Below are 23,570 nucleotides of genomic sequence, written 5' to 3'. Positions count from 1 at the left end.
GCAATTTTTAAATTATAAAATAGTAAGTTTAGAATTGTTTCAGTTAGGAAAAGCTAAATCATCAACTTTCCACCCCAATTCTATGCCACCTGAGGTAACCTGTGTTAGAATAGCCTGGCATTATCCATTTCTGTGCTCTTACATACATACATTCACGAACTCAAGACACACATATAATTGGGAACAGAAGGTGTTGACCAACTGAAAGATAGAAGTTGCTACTGTTTTAAATTGGAATGGAAACATCCTGTTCATTTTATTCTTGTTGGCTTGTTTTTAACTAAACAACCCAAACATTCCCAGAAGTCAGCAGCATATACAACATAAACATAACACATGGGGACATATACATGCTGGGTTTTACTTCTTGGATGCTTTTTGAACTCTCCCATGTTTTTTCTCCACACTTCAGTAATAACATTCAAATCACATTCAAAAACTGAATAGGAAGCCTGTCATTCCAACAACCTCTTCTTAATTGCTTGGACATTCTGCCAAGTTGAATGGTATAGGTCTTTGGCATTAGGTTCTCCCCGATCATCCCAACTTAAATTATTTCCATTGTTCCCAGTATCTTCCCACTGTAAACAGTAATGCTATTAATATATTTAAATATATCCTTATCTGGGCATCTGGGTGCCTCTGTCAGTTAAGCACCCGACTTCGGCTCAGGTCATGATCTCATGGTTTTTGAGTAGGAGCCCTGCATCGGGGTCACTGCTGTCAGCATGCAGAGCCTGCTTTGGATCCTCTGTCCCCGTCTCTCTCTGCCCCTCCTCTGCTCATTCTCTCTCTCAAACCAATTGATTAAACCAATTGATTTAAACCAATCAATCAATTCTTATCTACTACTGCTCCCATACAATTAATTGTAGGGAGAGTCGGTTGAAGCAGCTATCATTTTGATAGGTGGCATCAGAATGTCTTTCAACACAGGCTCTAACAATTCATTTCCCAGCAGTACTTAAGAATATTCTTCTTCCCACTGGCAAACTTTAATTCTTTCTAAATTCTGTCAATGGCAGGTATGGACCTCACTTCTACTTCCCTAACACTTGGTTTAAAAGTCTTCTCATTTACTACCTTATGAAGTATCAATCTATACTCTGTCCATTATTTTTTTGGCTTGTCCTAGTCTTGTCGATTTTAAGAATTCTTTGCACATAACAATCTTTTTATTTACGTTTGTTATGTAAATACATTTTAATTTAAAAAAACTGTCTTGTAACTTTATGGCATCACTTTTAATCCCTTCTGTGTTTTAATTTTCAAATTATCAAATATGTCTAAGTGTCTATAAGATACTTAGAAGCATGTGAAAATGTTTTCAATATCCAAAGACTATTACCTTTCTACCCATATGTTCTTGCTCTTCTCAGCAGTATGTGTCAGGATTCTATTTTTTATTTGTCCCCATTTTCCCTAGAGCTTTTATTACCATACAGATTGTGAACCTTGACAAGTGTCTCTTGAAGCCAAATTTGTAATCTCTAGCTTAAACTATTTATACTCAAGGAAGTAGCTGTATACAATGTCCAAACAGTACTTTTAGTTATAGCAGCAACTTGTACTTTATTAACGGAACTAAAACAAAACATTCAGCCCACTTAATGTACTTATTTGTCCTAACTAAGTGATACCCATCATTAAATCAGGATTATTAACTTGTTGGGAAATGGTTCGGCAAAGATAATAAATGGCACCAACTACTTACCTTCAAGTGTTATTAATGTATCATATACACAGCAAGACTTAGCAGTTACCTCCTTAAACCACTGCTTTCTCGCGACACCCTTCCTTGAACTACTTTTTTTCTATGTTAACAGTGTACCCCATATAGACTTCTATCACAGAAATCTTGAACATCGTATTTTTTCTGTTTCTCTAACTTCTACACTCCTAGAAGAAAGGGACTAGAGTTCTTATTCTTCTTTGCACCCTCCAGTGCTAAGTAAAGCAGCAGCCTCGAATAAATGTTCTCTGTATGAATACCTCTGTGTTACTGAACCTACAGCATATAAACTCTTTTACTAGGATTCACTCATGTTACTTAAAACATAGAAGGATTTTTACCTTTCAATGTTTGAATTCTTATCGTACCACAAATAAAACAATGTAATTTGCTAATATTGGTTGAGCCCCTCAGTTTTTATGTTAACCTTACTGGAAATGTCTGTGCTGATTACAGAGACTGAACACTATTTTCTAATCCTTTGGTTTTATACTCTTACCATCTCATTTTACTTCAACATCCAATCTAAATTTTAAAAATATTCTCTTCCACAGCACTGAGTTTAACCTGAAACATTTCCATCATTTCCCTGCCCTTGTTTCTTGACCAAAATTTAAAATCATAAATTCCTTGGGGCGCCTGGGTGGCTCAGTCGGTTGAGCGTCCAACTCTTGATTTCGGCTCAGACCATGATCTTACGGTTCCGTTGAGACTGAGCCCCATGTCGGGCTTTCCCCTGACAGCCTGAAGCCTGCTTTTGGATTCTCTCCCTCTCCCCGCCCCACCCCCACCCCTCCTCTACTTACATGTGTACACACGCTCTCTCTCTCAAAAAGATAAACTTAAAAAAATACTTAAAATTACAAATTCCTTGACATTTACCTATCATCTTTAACCATATTATCCACTACCTGAAGGCTTGTTCCTGGTATCATTCCCCCATCTTAAAACTCTTTAAAATCATTTTTCTTATTTTGTTAAGACAAAAAAATAGAAGTTCTGGCTTTATATATATTATATATATATTACACATACATTATATATACAATATGTAATACATATAATATATATGTATATATATATTATATATATATATATATTTTTTAACAAAGTTTATGTATTTTGAGAGAAGAGAGAACCAGAGTGGAGGGGCAAACAGAGTGGGAGACAAAGGATCCAAAGCAGGCTCTGTGCTGACAGCAGAGAGCCCATTTGGGGGCTCAAACTCCCAGACCATGAGATCATTCATGACCTGAGCTGAAGTCGGATGCTTAATCTACTGAGCTACCCAGGCACCCTGGCTTTAAAACAATTTAACCTTCAGCCAGTGCATGAATTTAATTCATGACATTTTCAAAATTTCCCCGGTTTTGCTTAAATACTAGCAATGGCTGAGAATTCATTACTTCAAGAAACATTTACTTGGTCAAAAATTCTTCCTTAAATTATTTCAGTACTGTTTTCCTCAAAACTATAGCTTTCAGGGGGCGCCTGGGTGGCTCAGTCGGTTAAGTGTCCAACTTCGGCTTAGGTCATGATCTCACAGGTTTGTGAACTCGAGCCCTTGTCAGCAGAGCCTGTTTCAGATCCTGTCCCCCCCTCTCTGTGTCCCTCCCCTGCTCATACTCACTCTCAAAAATAAACATTAAAAAAAAGTATTAAAAATTAAAAAAATATATATGTAGCTTTCCTAAGGGCCCCACACATAATGTACAACATCCAATTCACTTATCCAAAACTTCTACATATTTATATTTCCCTCCATATATACCGAGCCCTTTCAAAAATCTTATAAAGAAACCTGCTATATTCTACACTGAAACAGACTGCATCTGATGTAACAGCTTGAAAAGTACTTTTCTACAGGTGAATAACAAATGAATATAATCCATTTCTATCCTATGACCACAGGAAAACATCTTTAAGTTGTGTTAGAGAAAAGTACACTTGAGTGAGCACAACCTATATATATATACACATATATATACATATATATACACATATATACATATATATATATATATATATATTTTGCTGAACACAAGATTGACACACAGGATTATACACACTCTGGTTTATGAAAATTTACATTACAGTTAAATAGTAGTATTCTCAATTTTTATTTTCATCCACATTTCACATACCTGGTCAGCTAACATAAGTACAGTTTTCATTGTGAACCTTCTTGAACAGAAATTGAAGAGGTCTTCAAGGCTGGGTCCGAGAAGATCCATGACTAGCACATTGTAGTCTTTTTCCTGACCATACCACCTAACAAAAGGGGAAAAGAGAGGGCTTTATGAAAAGCTGATTATCATTTAATATCACTAAATTTTCAAAATTCTTAAGCCCTAGTAATAGGATAGTTTTTTACTTCTCCGGATGCCCGGGTGACTGATTATGGCTCAGGTCATGATCTTGCAGTTCATGGTTAGAGCCCCACATTGGGGCTGCAGTGCAGAGCCTGCTTGGGTTTCTCTCTCTCCTTCTCTCTCTCTCTCTCTCTGCCCCTCCCCTTCATGTGCATGCTATCTCTCTCAAAAATAAGTAAACATTAAAAAAAAAAAAAAAAGATGGCTTTACTTTTCTAGTTAGGTTCCTCAAAAAGTTAAAAATAGAACTGCCCTATGACCCAACAATTGCACAACTAGGTATTTACCCAAAGGACACAAAAATACTGATTCATGGGGGAAACACCTGCACCCCAATGTTTATAGCACCATTATCAACAATAGCCAAATTATGGAAAGAGCCCAAATGTCCACTGACTGATAAAGAAGATGTGTGTGTGTGTTATGTACATATACACACATGCACACTCTCTCTCACACACGATGGAATATTACTCAGCCATCAAAAAGAATGAAAGCTTGCCACCTGCAATGATGTGGACGGAGTTAGAGTGTACTGTGCTAATAATAAGCAAATGACTCAGAGAAAGACAAGTATGATTTCATTCATATGCAGAATTTAAGAAATAAAACAGATGAACATGGGGGAAGGGGGCAAAGAGGGGAGAGGGGAAGACAAGCCATAAGAAACCCTTAACTACAGATAACTGAGGTTGGATGGGATAAACGGATGATGGGTATTACTGGAGGTCACTTGTAATGAGCACTGGGTATTACATGTAAGTGATGAATCATTAAATTCTACTCCTGAAACCAGTATTATACTATATGTTAACTGAGATTTAATAAAAACTTTGGGAAAAAAAGAATTTGCAGGTAACCTTAACCATTTGAATTCTATACCTATCTGCCACTGATTCCTATGACCTTTAGCAAATTCCTTAATCTCATCTGATACTACTTCCTATTTGAAGAAATGAAGGAAACTATACTGGTCTTACAAAGCAAAGATCTCTTTTATTTTAGAACTCCTGTCCCATTTACTACCATGTTGTATTTAATCAACAATTACTTGCTCTTTTTTTAAAAAAGTAGTCACATTTTTGCTTAATTACAGAAAATAACCAGTATTACAACAAAGATGACATTTGCTTTTAATTGGAGCCCTGTTTTAATTATCCAATGCTTTATTACTGTGGATAAATATACAATTTGTCTCCAAAAACTCCAGGAATATCTACTTTTAATTTTAGAGATTCCAAGGGCTAGGAATCACTATAATAAATGATTTCAAGTTCCTATATGCCTGTATTTCTGGTAAGGGTACCTTCCTAAAAATAAGCACTACCATTTAAATTTTAGAACAAGTTATTTTACAACTACACTGGAATAATTTCTTCGTTAACTCCAATAAAAACTGATACCACACAGATTAGGAGCCCGGAACAGTCTACTACTTATCTAAAAGCTACTTACTCAGTTCCTACCGTCACCTCCATGTTTCCCACTTCTATCTTTTTTTAATGTTTGTTTATTTTTGAAAGAAAGAGAGGTGGGGGGGAGGGGCAGAGAGAGGGAGACAAAGAATCCAAGCAGGCTCCATGCTGTCAGCACAAAGCTTGATGCTGAGCTCAAACTCACAAACCAAATCGAACCATGAGATCATGACCTGAATGGAAGTCGGGACGCTTAACCAACTGAGCCACCCAGGCGCCCCTCCACTTCTATTCTAAACTAGCTTCTAACTCTCTACTTTCAATTTCAAAATCTTAATACCCAGATACCAAAGAAGTCTTCCTTAAGTAGTCTGTTCCACACTGGTCTCCTATTTCACAGAATTCCCATAGCCACTGGGATACTACTTATATCCACAATCAAACCCTTCGACAATACAATATCCTGGTGCCTTTTTTATGTGAGTATAATATACGTTGCTAGTAAGTACACTATGATAAAAAAAAAAATCTACCTTAACGTCTGAAGAAGATGCTTAGAGAAGGCAAAGTCCACCTCTTTGCTCTCATGTCCCTTCCTCCAAAACCAATATCTAAACTAAACCTAGTTAAAAAATTAAGACAATAAAAAGCAGAAATGTAAGAAAATACATGCACAAGTCACTGAGGCTGACAAAAAAAAAAAATGCCTAAATAATTCAGAAAACCAAAAAATCAATAAGAATTAAATCCTTCCAAAGAAATCTTGTGAAATAGTCTGTTACCAGTTAGATCCTGACAAAGGGATAATATATTGATAGGGAAGGTAGAAAAGGGCATCCTAGGCATGGGCAAGAAGAGAGACAAGGACATGGCGACCAGTTAGAAGTGTTATAGTTGGAGGGTTGAAGCTAGGGTTTTCTTTTCTCTGAGAAATCTCTTTATGAAAATAAAAAAACCCTTAGAAAATAAAATGATGAACTTTTTTTTTTAAGTTTATTTAGAGAGAGAGAGAGAGAGAGGAAGAGAGGGAGAGAGGGAGAGAGAGGGGGGGGGAGAGAGAGAGAGAGAGAGAGAGAGAGAGAGAGAGAGAGAGAATCCTAAGCAGGCTCTGCACTGTCAGCATGGAACCTGACATGGGGCTCAAACCCACTCGAACCATGAGATCATTACCTGAGCTAAAGTCAAGAGTCTGACGCTTTAACCAACTGAGCCACCCAGGCGCCCCATGAAATAGGTATTGCTACAATACCTAAGGACTTCCAAGAACTATAAATCAGTATAACTATCATAAGTATTCAGTTGGCTTAAAGCAACCAAATACGTTCTATCTCTACGCCTAGGATAGTTAATAACAGAAAACTTGTTTCATGTAGGTCTTCCCCTTTAGACAATTAGTTTGATTGGTGTGATGGTTAATCTTATGCATCAAATTGACTGGACTAAGGGATGCTGGGATAGCTGGTAAAACATTATTTTGGGGTGTCTGTGAGGGTGTCTCCAGAGATTAGCATCTGAATCAAGATTAGCATTTGAATAATAGAATAAGTAGAGATCACCTTTCCTAAAGTGGAAGGCTTGAATAAAAAAGGGAATAGAACTAAGGCAGAGGAAGGGAAAATTCACTCTGTCAGAGCTGGGACTTCTACCCTTGGATGTCCATGCCTCTGGTTCTTGGGCCTTTAGGCTTGGGACCAAACTACACCGCTGGTTTTCCTAGGCCTCCCAGCTTGCACACCGCAAACTATGGTACTTCTTTGCTTCCACAGGTGTGAGCCAGTGCCTCATAATAAATATTTCTGTATATCTATATATAATCCAGTGGTTCTCTTTTCTGGAGAATCCAGACTAATACAACAGGGGCAGCCACTGTATTTGTCCTGTTCAGAACTCTGCATTTCCAGTATCCAGCACAATGCCTTGCCCGCAGGGAATGCTCAGTAACATTTGCTGAACTAAAGAATGAAAAGCCATATTACAGGCTCTAACAGGCTAAGGAGTGCTTGATGTGGCAGATGAGGAAAACAAAACAAGGAATACAAAAACACTCTGTACTGCAAGTATAAAATCATCAGGAAGACTCTACTCATCTTTGATTCAAATTAACCAAGTAATTACAAAAGTTTAAAAGTTACATTCAGGGCGCCTGGGTGGCTCAGTCAGTTAAGCGTCCAACTCTTGGTCCAACTCTTGATTCCAGCTCAGGTCATGAACTCAGTTTGGGAGTTCTAGCCCCATTTCAGCTGAGTGTGGAGCCTGCTTGGAATTCTCGCTCTCAGGCTTTCTTCGCCCCTCTTCTTCCCCCACTTGGAGGCGGGTCTCTTGCGCACACGTTCTCTCTCCCCACCCCCCCCCCAAAATAAATAGGGGCCCTGGTGTGGCTCAGTTAAGTTTCCGACTCTTGGTTTCGACCCAGGTCATGATCTCATGGTTCAGGAGTTCAAGCCCCACGTCGGGCTCCACACTAAGAATGTTGAAACCTGCATCTCTCTCCCCTTCTCTCCAGCTCTCGCTCTCTATCCCTCTCTCTCTCAAAATAAATAAACTTAAAAAATAAAAATTAAAAAAAAAAAAAATATATATATATATACACACATAAATAGATATTTAAAGGTGATATTCTTAACCGGTACAGGTCTGTTCCTGTGCCTTTTACCTTCCCATCTTCAGGTCAATAATCTCAAGGTCTCAAAGTCTTTACTGAACACTAAAAAGTATGAGTGTCAAATCAGTGCTGTAAGATAGCATCTCCAGTCTCAAGATATGGTCTATCAAACTTATTTTGTTGCCAACTTACCATCATCCAATCTTTATGTTCCTTTTTGTGAGGGTAGAAAGTAAGATCTAATCTACAGATGGTATACCTGGGTGCTTGCTCAGTTGGTTAAGCATCCGACTTTGGCTCAGGTCATATTTCACGGTTCATGGGTTCCAGCCCCGCATCAGGTTCTGTGCTGACAGCTCAGAGCCCGGTGCCTGCATCAGATTCTGTGTTTCCCTCTCTCTCTGCCCCTTCCCTGCTCATACTCTCTCTCTCCAAAATAAACAAACATTAAAAAAGTTAAGAGAGAGAGAAAGAAAAGAAAAGAAAAGAAAAGAAAAGAAAAGAAAAGAAAAGAAAAGAAAGGGAGGGAGGGAGGGAGGGAGGGAGGGAGGAAAGAAGGAAGGATGGATGGATCTGGTCTAGTACAATCTTTCTGATTCCCCTCCCCACAACCCTAAATTACCAGACTCTAACAGAGGGGCACTCTCAACCACAACACAACCCCGCTATTCTCCATTTAAATACAAGAGTCTCAAATCCTTCTGGTAGTGTGTTCATTTGATTACTTCTGGAAGCTGCAGGCATCTGTGAACTTGAGTCAGAAGCTGTAACTTCTAACCTAAAGCTGTCAGTACTTATTAAGCTCCATCTTATTAATGGCATTCATCATGAAAACAGAACCAATAATGCAAGACAGGTTCGACTACATTCTCATTCATGGTAACTCTTCAGCCCTTTCTGAAACAGAACTAGACACAGAACTAAATACGGGTTACCTCTTGGTTTTCTATTAATTCTCAATAAACAAGATTGCTGTATAATTCTCATTCTCCTTAAGCTTCCCTGGCCATAAATGCTCTGTAGATTTGTAGCCTTTATTTTATTTTTAATACAAGACACCTAGAATTTAATGACCTGCCACCAAAAATGTAAGAGCATCCATCTATTCCTTCTCTCGCAATTTCACATTTAAAATGCAATCCAGATTTTAAAAGGCTAGCAACACGTAATTTTTATCCATAATCCTTTGGATTTATAACTTGCAGAAATACCTCTAAAATGGTTTGAGATCCAGGGCATTTTCACTAGAGAAAAGACACTCAATACCATTTGGCTACTGTAGGAAACTGAAGAATCAGGTTTAAGAAAGAAAACACTCGGAATACACAGAACTACAAACACACACACAGATTAGATGGATTTCTCCATACTGGCAACTTACTTAGACATGAAGTAACTAAAGTTTTAGCTGTAGGGATGGCAATCAAAGTAGTAACTGATAATATGATGATCTCAAGAAATTTTAGATATTAATTCAATCTTTCAATTCTTTCTTAGAACTGTTCAACCTTTTTTAACTGGCTGATTTTCCCACCTTTACAGTCTCACAAGCCTGGGGAGGGCATTAATAAACATGGAACTAACTGGGAATTAAACAAGGCTAAAAAGGGAAAAGAAAATAAATATCGGGGGGAAAAAAAGGAAATACTGGAAATCTACCGAATGAATGACCAACCTTGCATTAAATGTTATTCAGCCACAATGACAAAGAACTTGTCCAAACAAGTTGGAGAATGGAGGTGGAACAACTCGTTCTATACCAAAGTTTTTAAAACTTTTTGGTGCTGCGGAGCTCCCACCTTTGCTCGTCTGACAGTCTATGGACTCCTCAGAATATTTTAAATGCAGAAAATACACAGCATTAAAAAGGAAAATTACGGGAAAATTTCACTACAATGAAAGTACTTAAATTTGATACAGTAATGTATCTTTATTAATGCATTAAATAATGATATATGGGCAAAGCTAATTAATACTGTAATTCTGAAGCAGCAATGACTGTAAACAATATTCTGAGATTTCTGCAACAATAATGCGTTATGGAAATATGGTGATAAAGCCGTAAGGCACTGCTAAAGATAGTGGAGATTTCTTGCCTACATTTATAATAGAAATAGATCTTCCCCAATTTACCATGGGGTTATGTCCTGATAAACCCATCACAAGTTGAAAATATCCTACGTCAAAAATACACCTAATACACATAATATACCGAATACCATAACTTAGCCTAGCCTACCTTAAACGTACTTAGAATGCTTAAGTTTAGCCTAGAGCGGGCAAAATCCTCTAACACAAAACCTATTTTACAATAAAGTATTCAGCAGCTCATGTAATTTGTTAAGTACTGTATGGAAAGGGGAAACAGAACGGTTGCAGGAGTATAAACAGTTGTAAACGTACCAGGTGTTTATCCTCATGAGCACCTAGCTGACTTGGAGCTACCTCATTGCTGCTGCCCAGCAACCTCCCTAGAGAGTCATACCACATACTGCGAGCTTGGGGAAAGATCAAAACTCAAAAATTCAAAGTATGGTTTCTATTGAATGCGTATCACTCTCACACTACCGTAAAGTCTAAAAATCGTAAGTCGGTCAAACGATCTGAAGTCTGGGACCATCTTACTAGATTCGGTTAGAAGTTCATGAGAATAAAGATGTCATTGTTTCCCCTAGCTACCACTTGAGAGGGTAGAATGAGGAATATCTGTACCAGATTAAGAATCCCTGTTTCAAAACCATTTTGGGTTCTTTTAAATTTTATTAGGTTTTTTATTTTAATTCTCGTATAGTTAACATGCAGTGTTTTAGTTGGCTCAGGTGTACAATACAGTGATTCAACAATTCTATACACTGTCAATGCTCATCGTAAGTGTACTCTTTAATTCCCATCACTTGTTTCACCTGTTCCCCTCTTCCTCAAAACCCAATTTTTAAGGTAAAGACACCGCAGAGTAAGAACTGAAAAGTTGGGCATGAAATGTATGTTGTGCTCAGCAATACTACTGTCAACTAAGACGCTTTTGTTCTCCATCCTAACCCTTCTAACTGCTACTACTAATCCCTTGCAGACAATATCGTCCCCAAGATCCTTGAATTAATGCTATAAAATTTTCGTATTTCTCAGTCTCCTTGTTCCCTGCCCTTTGCCTTCAAAGATGCATAAATGTTCCTTAACCCAAAAAATTATAAAAACACAAAACCAAAAAATGTGCTTTGGTACATATCATTCATTACCCAGTACTAAAGGTACCATTTACTGATACAAGCAGTATTTATGGTATCTAACAAGACAAAACCAAATATAATTCCTGCTTTCATAGCTTACAGCAGTGTGTGTATGCAAATAAATAAGTAACACATTTGATGGAGAGCCCAGTGCTGAGAGGGCCCCAAGTATGGCAACCCAATCTATCTTTTCTGACAAGCATTTTCCGACAAGCATGGTTGATCCCTGAAGTGTAAAATGGCTGATGGCCAGGTAAAGAGATGGATGGGAGTTAGGAGGGTGCCTGAAGTTTGGTATTCACAACAAACTGGAAGTAGCCAGCATGGTTGGGACACAGTGAAACAAGGTCACCTTTTTTCTTGCTTACCAGTTAACTTGTTGAAAACCTAGTTTCCATCTGCCATCTCACTCTCATTTTTTTTCTCGATTCCCAGCAAAATAGTTATCATTCTCACCATACTACCCAGAATTATATTTCAAAGATCACAAATGGGGGTGGCCTGGGTGGCTCAGTTGGTTTGATATCTGACTCTTGGTTTTGGCTCAGGTCATGATCTCATGGGTTCATGGGTTGAAGCCCCACGCTGGGTTCTAGGCTGGCAGAGCCTGCTTGGGATTCTTTCTCTCCCTCTCTCTCTGCCCCTCCCCTACTCATACTTGCTCACTCTCTCTCTCTAAATAAATGAGCTTAAAGAAAAAAAAAAAGATCACAAATGATCTGATTTCTGTCAGTCCTTACTGTCACTGCTCTAATATCGGTAGTAGTATTACTGGAAGACAGCATGTGGAGAAGTGGACAATATACCTACAGCTTTCATACTACCAATTATAAAGGCTTTATCAAATTTTTAAAAGAGCATTCTAAGTAGAAACAAAGTGGATCAGTGGTTGTCTAGGGCTGACAGGATATGGCCAGTGATTGTTAGTTAATGGGTTCAAGTTTCTTTTGGGGATGATGAAAATATTCTAAAATCAGGTTATGGTGATGGTTGCACAACTCTGTACATACACTAAAAACCAATCGACTGTACACTTGAAATAGGTGGTTTATGTATGTAAATTACCTCCTTAAAGGTTCTTTCTCCAGGGGTATCTGGCTGGCTCAGTCAGTAGAGCATGAGACTCTTGATCTCCAGGCTGTGGGTTCAGGTCCCCACACTGGGTGTAGAAATTACTTAAAATCTTAAAAAAAAAAAAGTTTTTCCCCCAAATCTGTTCCTCCAATGTCTGATTCAATACTTATTAAGCACCTACTATGTATCTGAAACTGCAGGCATCTTTAACAAGCTCTGTAAGTAATAATTATGTATGGCTCAGGGTACTATTGTGGGCTAATACTCAAGATACCATCCCTTTGATGTTAAGGAAACATATCCACACTGAGATTTATACATTTCCTCTTAATTTTCAGCAAGAGAGACAAATTCACAACTATATGCCAAATGCATGGCATATGCTCAAAATAATGGAAGTCTCACAAAATTTGTCTCTAACTGAAATGTGCCCAGTATTTTAAACTATGCCTGGCACATAGTAGGTACTCATATGTTTCTTGACTGAAAGAAATTCTTGCTTATCCTCTAGAAAATACTGCAGGAGGTGTTGTGAAATTTATTCAGTTCACCAAGACACTTTTGAACATTTGAGCTTTCATTAGAAGAGTAGAAAGAAGCTAACCTTACTCTGTTCTTTAAGAGGGATACAACGTTACTCTGTTCTTTAAGAGGGATACAAAGTATTAATATCATGGAGGTCCGAAATGGGAACACCAGGATTTCAGTAAGTGGGACTCTCTAGTAAGAATAATTATAACTGGGTGCCTGGGTGACTGAGTCAGTTAAGAGCTGGACTCCTGATTTGGGCTCAGGTCATGATCTCATGGTTCGTGGGTTCGAGCCCCACCATCGGGCTCTGCACTTACCGATGCGGAGCTTGCCTGGGATTCTCTCCCCCCTCCCCCCCCACCCCCCTCTCAAAATAAATAAACTAGATTCTCTCTCTCTCTCCCTCTGCCCCCCCCCACTTGCTCTTAAACAAACAACAACAAAAAAGAATAATTGTAATCAAGTGCAAACAGCCAAAAAGGAAACAATCTGACCTCGATACATAACGAACAGCAGAGTAAAGGAAAGGAAAAGAAGGGTATTTATGTAAAGGTATAAACTCCAGTCTGCTTAGGAGAATTTCATTAATTTAGTTGTTACCAAGAACAATGTATTAGATACTTCTAATACAACTAAAAGACCTGGAAATTGACACTTAAAACTTACAATAATTTCATGCTATTACCTTCCAACAAGCAGCTTATAATCAGATCTTACACTCTCCTTTCTGTGAAAGTCACATTAAGGACAGAATAGTCTGGCAGTCTAGGCAAATACAACAGATTAAATACTTAGAGTAGCTTCCAGGTGAGGTGAAATATAGTAAACCTCAATTTCAGGTTAATTTGCACATCTCTCCACTATACACTTAATGAAGGCACAAATGAACAAATGAAACGTATGGATGACCTATACGATGTGTGCTTAGCCACTGTCACCATCTTGTCCCCCTTAAAAATCCTCCAGTACAAAAGTTGCAAAGTCCTTACGTTGATCTAGAACCAAAAGAAACTGCAAAAGGCCAACACCACTAAGAAATACTAAGAGATGTTAATAGATACTTAACTTGATAAATGTCCACAACAGCAAGACTTCACTGTGAAATTCACGGACATTAGCATTTAATAACATGGTAGTAGTTTTACACACCATTCAAAGCTGAAGGAACTAGTACAATCACATTTCCATTTGTAAATTGGCAGCCAGCTGCGGAGTTCAGCTGAATACTTAAGAAATACTAAGTACTACAGAGATGATAAATACTCCCACTAGGAGCTATGCATGCATCAGGTATTCCTGAAGTTTTATAAATGTGTAGAAGCAAACTTTCTACAGGGTTCCATTAAAAAAGGAAATGCACATAAATAAAATAAAAGCAGAATTTCATTATTATGAATCATTAGTGCCTTTTTTACCCAACACTATTCTAAGAAACGTAAAAGATACCTCAGTCAGCGAGACATGGTTCTTTCCCTCCAGAAATTTCTAGAATGCTTTCTTGTAGAATGTATCTGAGACATGTGAGTACAAAAATGATTTCAAATACTGGTGTTAGATACTTTTCAGAAATCAAAGCATTTGATTGTATGGGATTACAGTGTATTTTCCAGTGCCATGTTTCTTAGTATAGGATTTCCTGAATTAACCCAATTCACAGGAGGAGGTAAATAAGTCTTATCAAATTGTAGTTCTAGAAAGATGGGACTTGGTGGGTTGTGAGCAGGGAAGCACTATAACCTTGAAATATGGTGCAGTAAAATGGTTCCAAAAACTCTGTTACACATCAGAATCACCTGGGGAGCTTTTATAACTCTTGATGCTTAAGGCATACTCCCAAACCCAATAAATCAAAACATGTAAGTGGTGCCTGGGTGGCTCAGTCCACTAAGCATCGGACTTTTAAGATTTCAGCTCAGGTCATGATTTCACAGTTCAAGAGTGTGAGCCCCGCATTAGGCTCTGCACTGGTAGTATACAGCCCGCTTGGGATTCTCTCTCTCTCAAAATAAATAAACTTAAAAAAAATTTAAAAATAAAGAAATAAAACAAAATATGTAAGGTTAGGAGCCAAGTGTCAATTTTTTTTTTTTAAAGCTCTCCATGTAACTCCAATGTGCAGCAAAGTTTGGGAACCAATGGCACAGTCTGAAGAGGCAGTAAGATCTATTTAAACAACACATTAGCTGTGTGACTTTAGGCAAATTAACCCCTCACTCTCACACTTTGTACGAAACCCCCATTACAGGACTGTTGTAATGACACAGACCATGTACAATGTCCAAACAGTTGATTCTACTTTTCTTTCTTGCACACAGATGGAAAAGGAATGTTTAGCCAAACCGAATTCAACAAACTACCCAGTTGTTTCAATAGTATGTATCAACATCATAAGTTAAGACAACTACATATTAAAGTTAGAGAAAATTATTGCATCAGAGAATAGAAGAGCCGTATTTTAGCCTACTAATCCCATCAATTTATACAATGCATTAGAAAACTTCTTAAGACCTAGTTAATCCTACAAAATCCCTTTTATAAATGAAAGCTGACATTACAAATTTTAGAATTCATTCTAGGTTTAAACCTAGATGACATCACAGACAGATCTCTAACTCTTGACTCTCATCTAGTGCTCTTTCCATTTCCCTTTACATTGAGGATCAGAATGTACTCTACAGCTAAATCTTTTTGTACAATACTTCCAAGGTCCCCATTAAAACATATCCCACCGAGGACTTTCAGAAAAGGAAGAGGCAGTATTCTGGTTCCTCTAAGGAGAATAAGGCTAAGATCTCAATTGCCACTCAGTGTTCATCACTCCCACCTGATTATTTCATTAGACAAGTTGTACAGCATCCTTCGTGGTGCTAAAGATTACTAACCTGTAGTCTTGCATGTGGACAAATCAACATCATATTCAGAAAAAAACTATGTAAAAATAATCCAAAAGACCAACTTAAAAAAAAAAAAAAAACCTACCGTCACAAAATGTAGTTTACCAAGGATTAGCAGTATTAAAAAAAAAAAAAAAAAATCAGGGGTGTCTAGGTGGCTCAGTGGGTTACGTGTCCAACTCTTGGTTTTGTTGGCTCAAGTCATGATCTCATGGTTTGTGGGATCAAGCCCCGGCTCAGGCTCCGTGCTGTCAGCACGGAGCCTGCTTGGGATTCTCTCTCTCCTCTCTCTGCCCTTCCCCCCACTCTCCCTCTCTCAAAATAAATAAACATTAAACAAATGTTTTTAAAAAATCAAATATGCTTTATCTCAATAGAGAGTGTGGGTTATACCAGCATTTGTCAAAACTCATTTGATGGCACATTAAAAGCTATGCATTTTACTGTATATAAATTACATTTCATTTTCTTAAGTTACATCTCAGTTTTTAAAAAAATCATTAAAACATTCATTAGTCCATGTTATGTGATTACTGATCATTTAAATTTCAAGCCACCTGACATTGTTTTGGAAACAAAAACAGTGACAAAACCCATCATTTTAACTAGTCATTTTCAGTTTGAAAGCTACTCACCTAACCTCAGAAAAACTGTTAAAGTTAAGGACGGATAATAACATACCAAAATAAGCTTAAATGATTCCATTTGTAACATTTGTTTCAAATTCAATTTATAACATTTATAGACTTCTGGACATTAAAGCTTTTTATGGGGCGGGGCACCTGAGTGGCTCAGTCGGCTAAGCGTCCAACTTCAGCTCAGGTCATGATCTTGAGGTTCATGAGTTCGAGCCCCACATTGGGCTCTGTGCTGACAACTCAGAGCCGCTTCCGCCTGCTTCCGATTCTGTGACTCCCTCTCTCTCTGCCCCTCCCCTGCTTGCTCGCGCTCTCTCTCTCTCTCTCTCTCTCTCTCTCTCAAAAATGAATAAACATTAAAAAAAAAATTTAAGTTCCTTACTAAACACTGACAAATCAGGAGAAAAACCTCATTAACTGATACTTTAGGTACTCTGAAACAAAATGATCTAGCTCTAAAAATGATTAAAGCCAAGGTAAAGTACATATTCTATACATGGGCTCACAAGTATTTACTTCTATTTAAGCTACAAATCAATACTGTCCAACAAAAGTTCTCATCCTGCAATCCATGGAGCCAAAGAGGGCAATAAAAATTATTAACATCTAGTTAAATAATACAAACAATAAGTAACTTGTATTTACAGAACAGATTTTCAGTTTCTCTGAGACCAAATGCCATAAACTGAAGGAGGCAGAGTATGGCTCTGTAGCATCACATGAAAAGGTGTGAATGAAGTATGTGAACAGGCATGATTTGACCTTGACATAAAGGTAAAAATGGCTCAGAAAAATTAGGAGTTAGGAGACTCTAGTAACCTTTCTGAGAATCAGTAGTCTAATTTGCATTGAGGTATCAGGCTGTATCTCTCAGGTTTCATGCAGCTCACAAATGCTGCTACTTAATGCTACTTAAGCATCATTACATTATTCCATAACTAGAAACCCATTATAAGCCACCATAAATTATGTTTAGTATATTGTGGATTCAGTTACCCTGAGTTAAAAATCACATTTTTCATGCATCCAGTGATCTGTAACAAATAAAGAACCTATCCAGTACAGATGGCATCTTTGTTCTCGGATAACAGCATTAGAACTTATTTGCAAGATATATGCTCAGTGCCAAAAAAGCTAAGATTAAAATTTAAGCTGCTTTTAACACTGAAGAGTAAGGATTAACTAGTACTTTATAAATATCTTCTATAATTCTTAAGATTCAGAGAGAGCAAAAAAACAAAATGGTTAAAAAAATAAGGCAACAATTCTCCCATGCCCCTTCCCAGCTTATTTTCCAATAAAAAAAAATATATTCCATTAATTTACTTCCTTCTAAATGGTACTGATAGTTTATCTGATGCAGATAGCATTTTTAATAGTCTTGAGTTGGGTTTCTATACTAAATTAAGATTCAAAGGTAAAACCTACATGACTGAAAAGTCATCCTAAAATTTCAGAGCTGGAAGTTCTGAGATCAACTAGGTCAACAACTTCTATTTAGGTTGGGTACCTTGTTCAAATAAAATCCTACCCAAAAGCTCAATTTGCAAAATTGTTTTTCTAGAAGAGTAGGAAACCCTAAACCTTTCTGTCCACTATTTTCCTTTCCTATTCCAACAGAATTAGAAAATTACTAACTTGGTAAAATCCTCTTTGCATGCCCTAGATGAGGAAACTAACTGGTAGGCCCAAAGAGGTTAAAGGATTGACTGACCCCAGACGACTCGGTCAACATCCCATGACAAATCTAGAGCTTGATAGCATAAATCCTTCTTTAAAGATCATGTTAATTCAATTCAAATTGAGGGGCACAAACAGAAGGTTGTAAAAGAAATGCAGTAATTGTTAAATAATGTTTTAGATGTTTGTTTATTTTGAGAGAGGGAGGGGCAGAGACGGAGGGAGAGAAAAACACAGTAATTTTTAACGAGCTTCCAGAAGTCAATTAACGATTTTAGTTTCTCAACTAAAGAATGACCCTAGTTTCTTAAAAATATGGAGAGTGAACACCACCCTCATTCCTGGTCTTTACACCAGCACTGGATGCTATGCTTCGGTAGAACAACAGTTCCCTTACTATTTTTTTAATTAGGTCTGCTATGTGGGCCAGGTAATTTTGAGCCCTTGTTTTAGGATATCCCGAAGTATCTTAAAATAAATTGGTGGGGAGGCTGGGAAGAAAATGAGTTAAATGTAATTGCAGCAAATTCCAAATTTTTTAAAAGTAAGCTCTATGTGCAACATGGGACTTGAACTCATGACCTCGAGATCAAGAGTCACATGCTCTACTGACTGAGCCAGCCAGGCACCCAAAATCTAAATGTTTTATATTTATATCCATCTAAAACATAGGATAACACACAGACTACTTTATTTCATCTCAATAAACTAACGTCAATTTACTTTAATATTTACCAAGTAAATATTTATTGTATATATGCTATATATAGATAACATGGAAACAGTGGGGAACAAAATGAAGGGGTGGGAAGTTATAACCACCCAAAAAAAGAATTTATGTAAGTCTTTCTTACCCTTTTCACTTCAGCAGAAAAACAGTTCTCTCACACTTTATAGCTAATGAACCACTACTGTTCCTATGTACCAGAGTCTACCACTCCCTAAAACAAATTTACTCTTTCCCCACCCTCATCCAATTACTACTTTCTGCATTAGAGACTACTCCCAGAAGCCACCCGGTATTCTTGGATGCCCTCCCCAACCAGTTCAACCAAGCTTTCTTCCTTAAAGCCAGATCCTGAAATATCATCACCTCTCCCAGGAAGCGTTAATTTGAAAGCCAGGTTAATCTCTCTTTAGCTCCACCCAGTTTATAACTACAACTCTCTCTGCACTCAACATCTTATAATAGATGCCTATTATTTTGCTCACAATTTCATTTATTCATGTGCTTATTCAGTGTATTAAGCATTGCTCTTGTTGGTCTAGATCAGTACTGTTCTTAAAAAAATTTTTTTTACATTTTATTTATTTTTGAGAGAGAGAGAAAGAGAAACAGAGACAGAGCACACGTGGGGGAGGGGCAGACAGAGGGAGACACAGAATCCAAAGCAGGCTCCAGGCTCAGCTGTCAGCACAGAGCCCAAAGCAGGGGCTCGAACCCATGAACCCTGAGATCATGACCTGAGCCGAAGTCGGACGTTCAGCCGACTGAGCCACCCAGGTGCCCCAGCACTGTTCTTAAATAAAGGCTACCAGATAAAAGGGTTTAGCACTGAAAATGCCAGATGCTTAATGCTTTTTGAAAATTATTTTGAATATGTTAAATCCAACCTGATTTGTGAAATTTCTAAAACCTCCCAGCATGGATGAATCTGAAGAGCATTATGCTAAATGAGAGATGTCAGACACAAACGACCTCATACTACTGTATGACTACGTGTATGTGAAATTCTAGGTTAAACTACAGGGATGGAAAGCAAATCAGTGGGGGCCAGGAGTGGAGAGGTGTGTTTAAAGGCAAAAGGAAAGGGGTTTAAAACTTTGGGGCTAATGCAATTGACTTTTTATTTTGAGGGAGAAAAAAACTAGACAATGTAATAAAATTCTTTAAAAAAAGGGAGGGAGGGTGGGGAATAGGAATCACTTAAAATCTTCCATCATGTTGGATTTCACATTATCTACCTTATAAAATAAATGATTTATCACTTACAACCAAAAATATCTACCAGCATTGGAGATTTTTAAGGATATAATACTATCCTTATTACTCTGATTGTTTCCACATCTGAATTAATGTATGCAATCCAGTCCTTAATTCATAAGAAATATAAAGTGGAATAGAAAAAGAGGTTACAGTGACTATGATTCCACTCAGTTTTTAGCTCTCTCTGTTTCTTTTTGCAATGTTATTTTTGAGTAATTGCTGAAAAATGGCTTGGCTTTAAACAATCTGGCCTCTGTTCTAGGTAGATACTCTTTAATCTCAAAGTCAAATTAACCTTTAAAGTTAACCATTTAAAAAAACCCCAATGCCTGGTCATCTCGTATCCTGATCACTATTACCATTTGCCTTCGCCAGTATCCTATCCCCCAAAAGACTACAATTTCCTCGATGTGAGGAGTTACCGACCAAGTAACTCAACAGGTTAAAGCTACTTACCGCACTGTGGTTATGTGATTAATCTTCCTTTTAATACAACTGATCTGAGTCAATTTCAATACAGTAGTGCTCAAACTGCCTTTGCCATTACTCATAAAAATTTAGTGCACAAACTGAAACGCGGCTAACATTATCCTTCGTGAAAGAATAATTAACACTTTTAAAGGGACTATGAGGGATTCCGCATAGTATAATTGAACAATTTCACGTCGCATCTGCTGCAGAGATCACAAACAGACTGTCATTATGCCATCCCCTTCCTTGGACCCCACCGCCTCCTGCAGCTTTATTCTTGGCTTTTCAAAGGTTTAATCCACTCAGGGCTGCTAAAGGGGGAATCAAGGAAGGGTCACTTGTGAACCCCAGCATAGAAAAGGGCAGGAATATGTGGTTGAGTCACGTCGTTCCGCCATTTTCTAAGCGGAGGAGGAAGACATGTTGGAACAAAAACACAACAAAAGAGCAGCCATTTCCCAAGCCAGCTCCAATAGCAACCCGAACTGGCCGAACCCGGTCACTTGGCAGCTTCAAATCCACTTCCCTGGATAAACCTAAGAACATCAGAGGTGCCGGCGCAAAGAAAGCAGCAGACAACCCTTCCGCGTAGGGATCAAAGACGACCCGCACACTTAACTGCAAATGAAAGCCTCGGGAAGAATGACGGAAGCTAAATGGAGCACAGTGTAACGAAGTGAAATTCTACGCGAAGTTGGCAAACTGAAAATTTACTCAGTGATTGTGGCGTCTCACGGTTCACAGGAAACCACCGGCTATAGTAAACCCAGGAAACTCAAACACCAAGGCCCGGATCCAGCCGGTGCTCCTACCTGCCTCTACCCATTTCCCCCATTTCCATACTTCCCTCCGTGCGCCGCCTGTTTGCTTATGGGTTCTTACCGTATGTGGGGGATGCCCACCCCACCTTGAAGGATCTTATAGAGTTTGCTCTCGTACAGCAACTGGGGATGCCTGGCCTTCTGAGATTCTAGCTTCACTGCCACTTCCTGCAGGGGAGAGAGGGGACGATGGCATCAACATCCCTAAGGATTCAATGTCACTTGGGAAAGGAGGGGAGACGTTAGGAAAGCTCCGACTCGAGACTACAAGGGGAAGTACGAGGCCCAGAGAGAGAGCTCTCTTTCAAATTATAAAACGAGGCAACCGGCCTCAAAGGCCTCTTCAGGGGATAGTGACGAAATCGGCACGTCCTCGAAGGTGCAGGAAAATGATTCATCCAGAAAACGTAATGAAAGGTTTAGAAGGAAACTGACGATCGCAAGCAAGAACCCCAACAAAATAAATCCATATAGAGAGAAAAACACGGGGATCCCAGAAATACGGTTTTGCCGTTCTCACCTTAAACGACAGCTTAAAAAAGTTCGATTAAGGTGCATTTTCAACAAGCTGGGAAACTTCATAGTTCTCCCAACCTCTCTATCGGGTTCTTTGCCTTTTAGGGAAAGAGAGCGGGGGAGGTTCCTAAGCCGGGAAAACTGGCTCCCTCTGGACTCCCCTCCCCAGTACGTGCGTGCGGTGGGGAAAGGCCTGAGCACTTTGGGGGTTGGGGTGGGGAGTGAGGGCTGGCGCAGCGTGGTCGTGAACCCCACCCCAGGTGATTACCTCGCCGTTGGTAATGTTGATCGCCAGATAAATGTCCCCGAAGGAGCCAGACCCGATCTTCCGTACCAGTTTATATTTCCCTCCGACAATGAATTCGGCCTTGGAGCCGCTGCTGCTCGCCATCCTGAGAGACGAAGATGGAGGCTGGGGCCAAGCCCCGACACCTCTGAGGGGAGAACAGAGGCCTCTGGGGCTCGTCCACTGAGCAGGCTGCGGAGGAGGGCGGCAGGAAACGGCAAGCGCTGACTCTTTCCAGGCGTTACAGGGCCCAGACTCGGTCAAGGGGAACCTGATCACCGCCGCTCAGTCCGGCTTCTTTTTGCCAGGCCGCAGTTTATGAGGGGGTTCTCGCGGTTACCAGGCTGGGCCACTTGTTCCTGGGCGGCCGCCGCTGCCTCGCTTTCACGGCGACGTCGCGGGCTGGAAAAGGGGAGCGGTGGTTTAGGGCGGCGATACCGCTGCCACCACTGCCGCCGGCTCCCGCCCGGAGGGACTCCTGTCACTCCGCCGACGCCGCCATCTTGTTACTCCGGCTCCAGCCAACACAAAATGCCCCCAGTCCCCGGGAGCCGCTTCTTCACAGCGCAGAGCACTCTGGGAAAGGGATCTCAGGCGCTAGCCCCGGAGGGTCGGCAACCAGAGGGAGGGCGGAACCGGATCCGTGAGAGTCGCGGCCCACGCTTCGAGCGTCACCCCGTCACCGCCCAACTGCGCCTGCGTAATGCAATCCTGCTGCTTGCGCAGGCGTGCAACGGGCTCTCCTCACCCCCGCCCAGGGCTCACTTCCACTTCCGGTTGTTGGCTCGTCCAACCTTGCTACCTGTTAAACAGTCACGTCGAACCCGCCTGGTGTCTGAAAGGTCCCGTGGCCCGCGGCCTCGGGAGCTTGTTAGGGAGGAGTCACCTTCGTTTTTCGTGGAAGATGGGAACTTCTGGCCTCCTTAGGAGTTGGGTACTGACCTTTGCTCCTTATCTGAGGCCCTTTTTTAACCTTCGATCTTTCCTCGGGCCACTCCCTCAGACCGGCTTATTCCAGCCCAGTTCTGTTTTGCGAGAGGCTGTCACCTCTGGTGGAGAAGAAGAGCAAAGCAGACGTAGCTGGGCTGCGTTTGTTCAGGGTTCCCGGTTTTGGCTGAGTCTATCTAGCTCTTTAGTCTTAAGAATTAGAGTTCTGCGCTTTATGGAGTGTTGGAGAAGCTCATATTACAGGAAGGGAAAAGAAGGAAGCAGGAGTTATCCTGCCGCCCTATGTCTTTGTGTTGTTTCTCCACTGATACAGTTGGTCCCAGGGAAAAAACCAATACCCGACTGAATTTTAGTGGCAGATCAGTCAACAGAATAA

General features: G+C 39.6%; 1 protein-coding gene across 8 annotated transcripts in view; it reads right to left on the bottom strand.

The window, feature by feature from the left end:
- CSNK1A1 (casein kinase 1 alpha 1) overlaps positions 1 to 22,948 on the bottom strand; it is a 46,696-nt gene extending 23,748 nt beyond the window's left edge. For 2 of the 8 annotated variants that reach the window (XR_001431900.3, XM_053200446.1), the window contains exons 1-3: positions 22,229 to 22,948; positions 21,506 to 21,612; positions 3,877 to 4,003 (exon numbers count right to left, since the gene is read on the bottom strand). Coding sequence is in view for 6 of the 8 variants with exons in the window: in XM_053200446.1 (XP_053056421.1) it covers positions 3,877 to 4,003; positions 21,506 to 21,612; positions 22,229 to 22,351 (357 nt within the window). In the remaining 2 variants the exon portion in view is untranslated. The remainder of the gene's footprint in view (positions 1 to 3,876; positions 4,004 to 21,505; positions 21,613 to 22,228) is intronic. The other 6 variants (XM_015083576.3, XM_015083575.3, XR_001431901.3 and 3 more) reach the window with 5 other exon arrangements.
- Positions 22,949 to 23,570: the final 622 nt, after the last annotated feature.

This window comes from Acinonyx jubatus, chromosome A1 (assembly GCF_027475565.1).
Source record: "Acinonyx jubatus isolate Ajub_Pintada_27869175 chromosome A1, VMU_Ajub_asm_v1.0, whole genome shotgun sequence".
NCBI classification, from domain to species: Eukaryota; Metazoa; Chordata; class Mammalia; order Carnivora; family Felidae; genus Acinonyx; species Acinonyx jubatus.
This window is presented reverse-complemented; position numbering and strand designations above follow the sequence as displayed.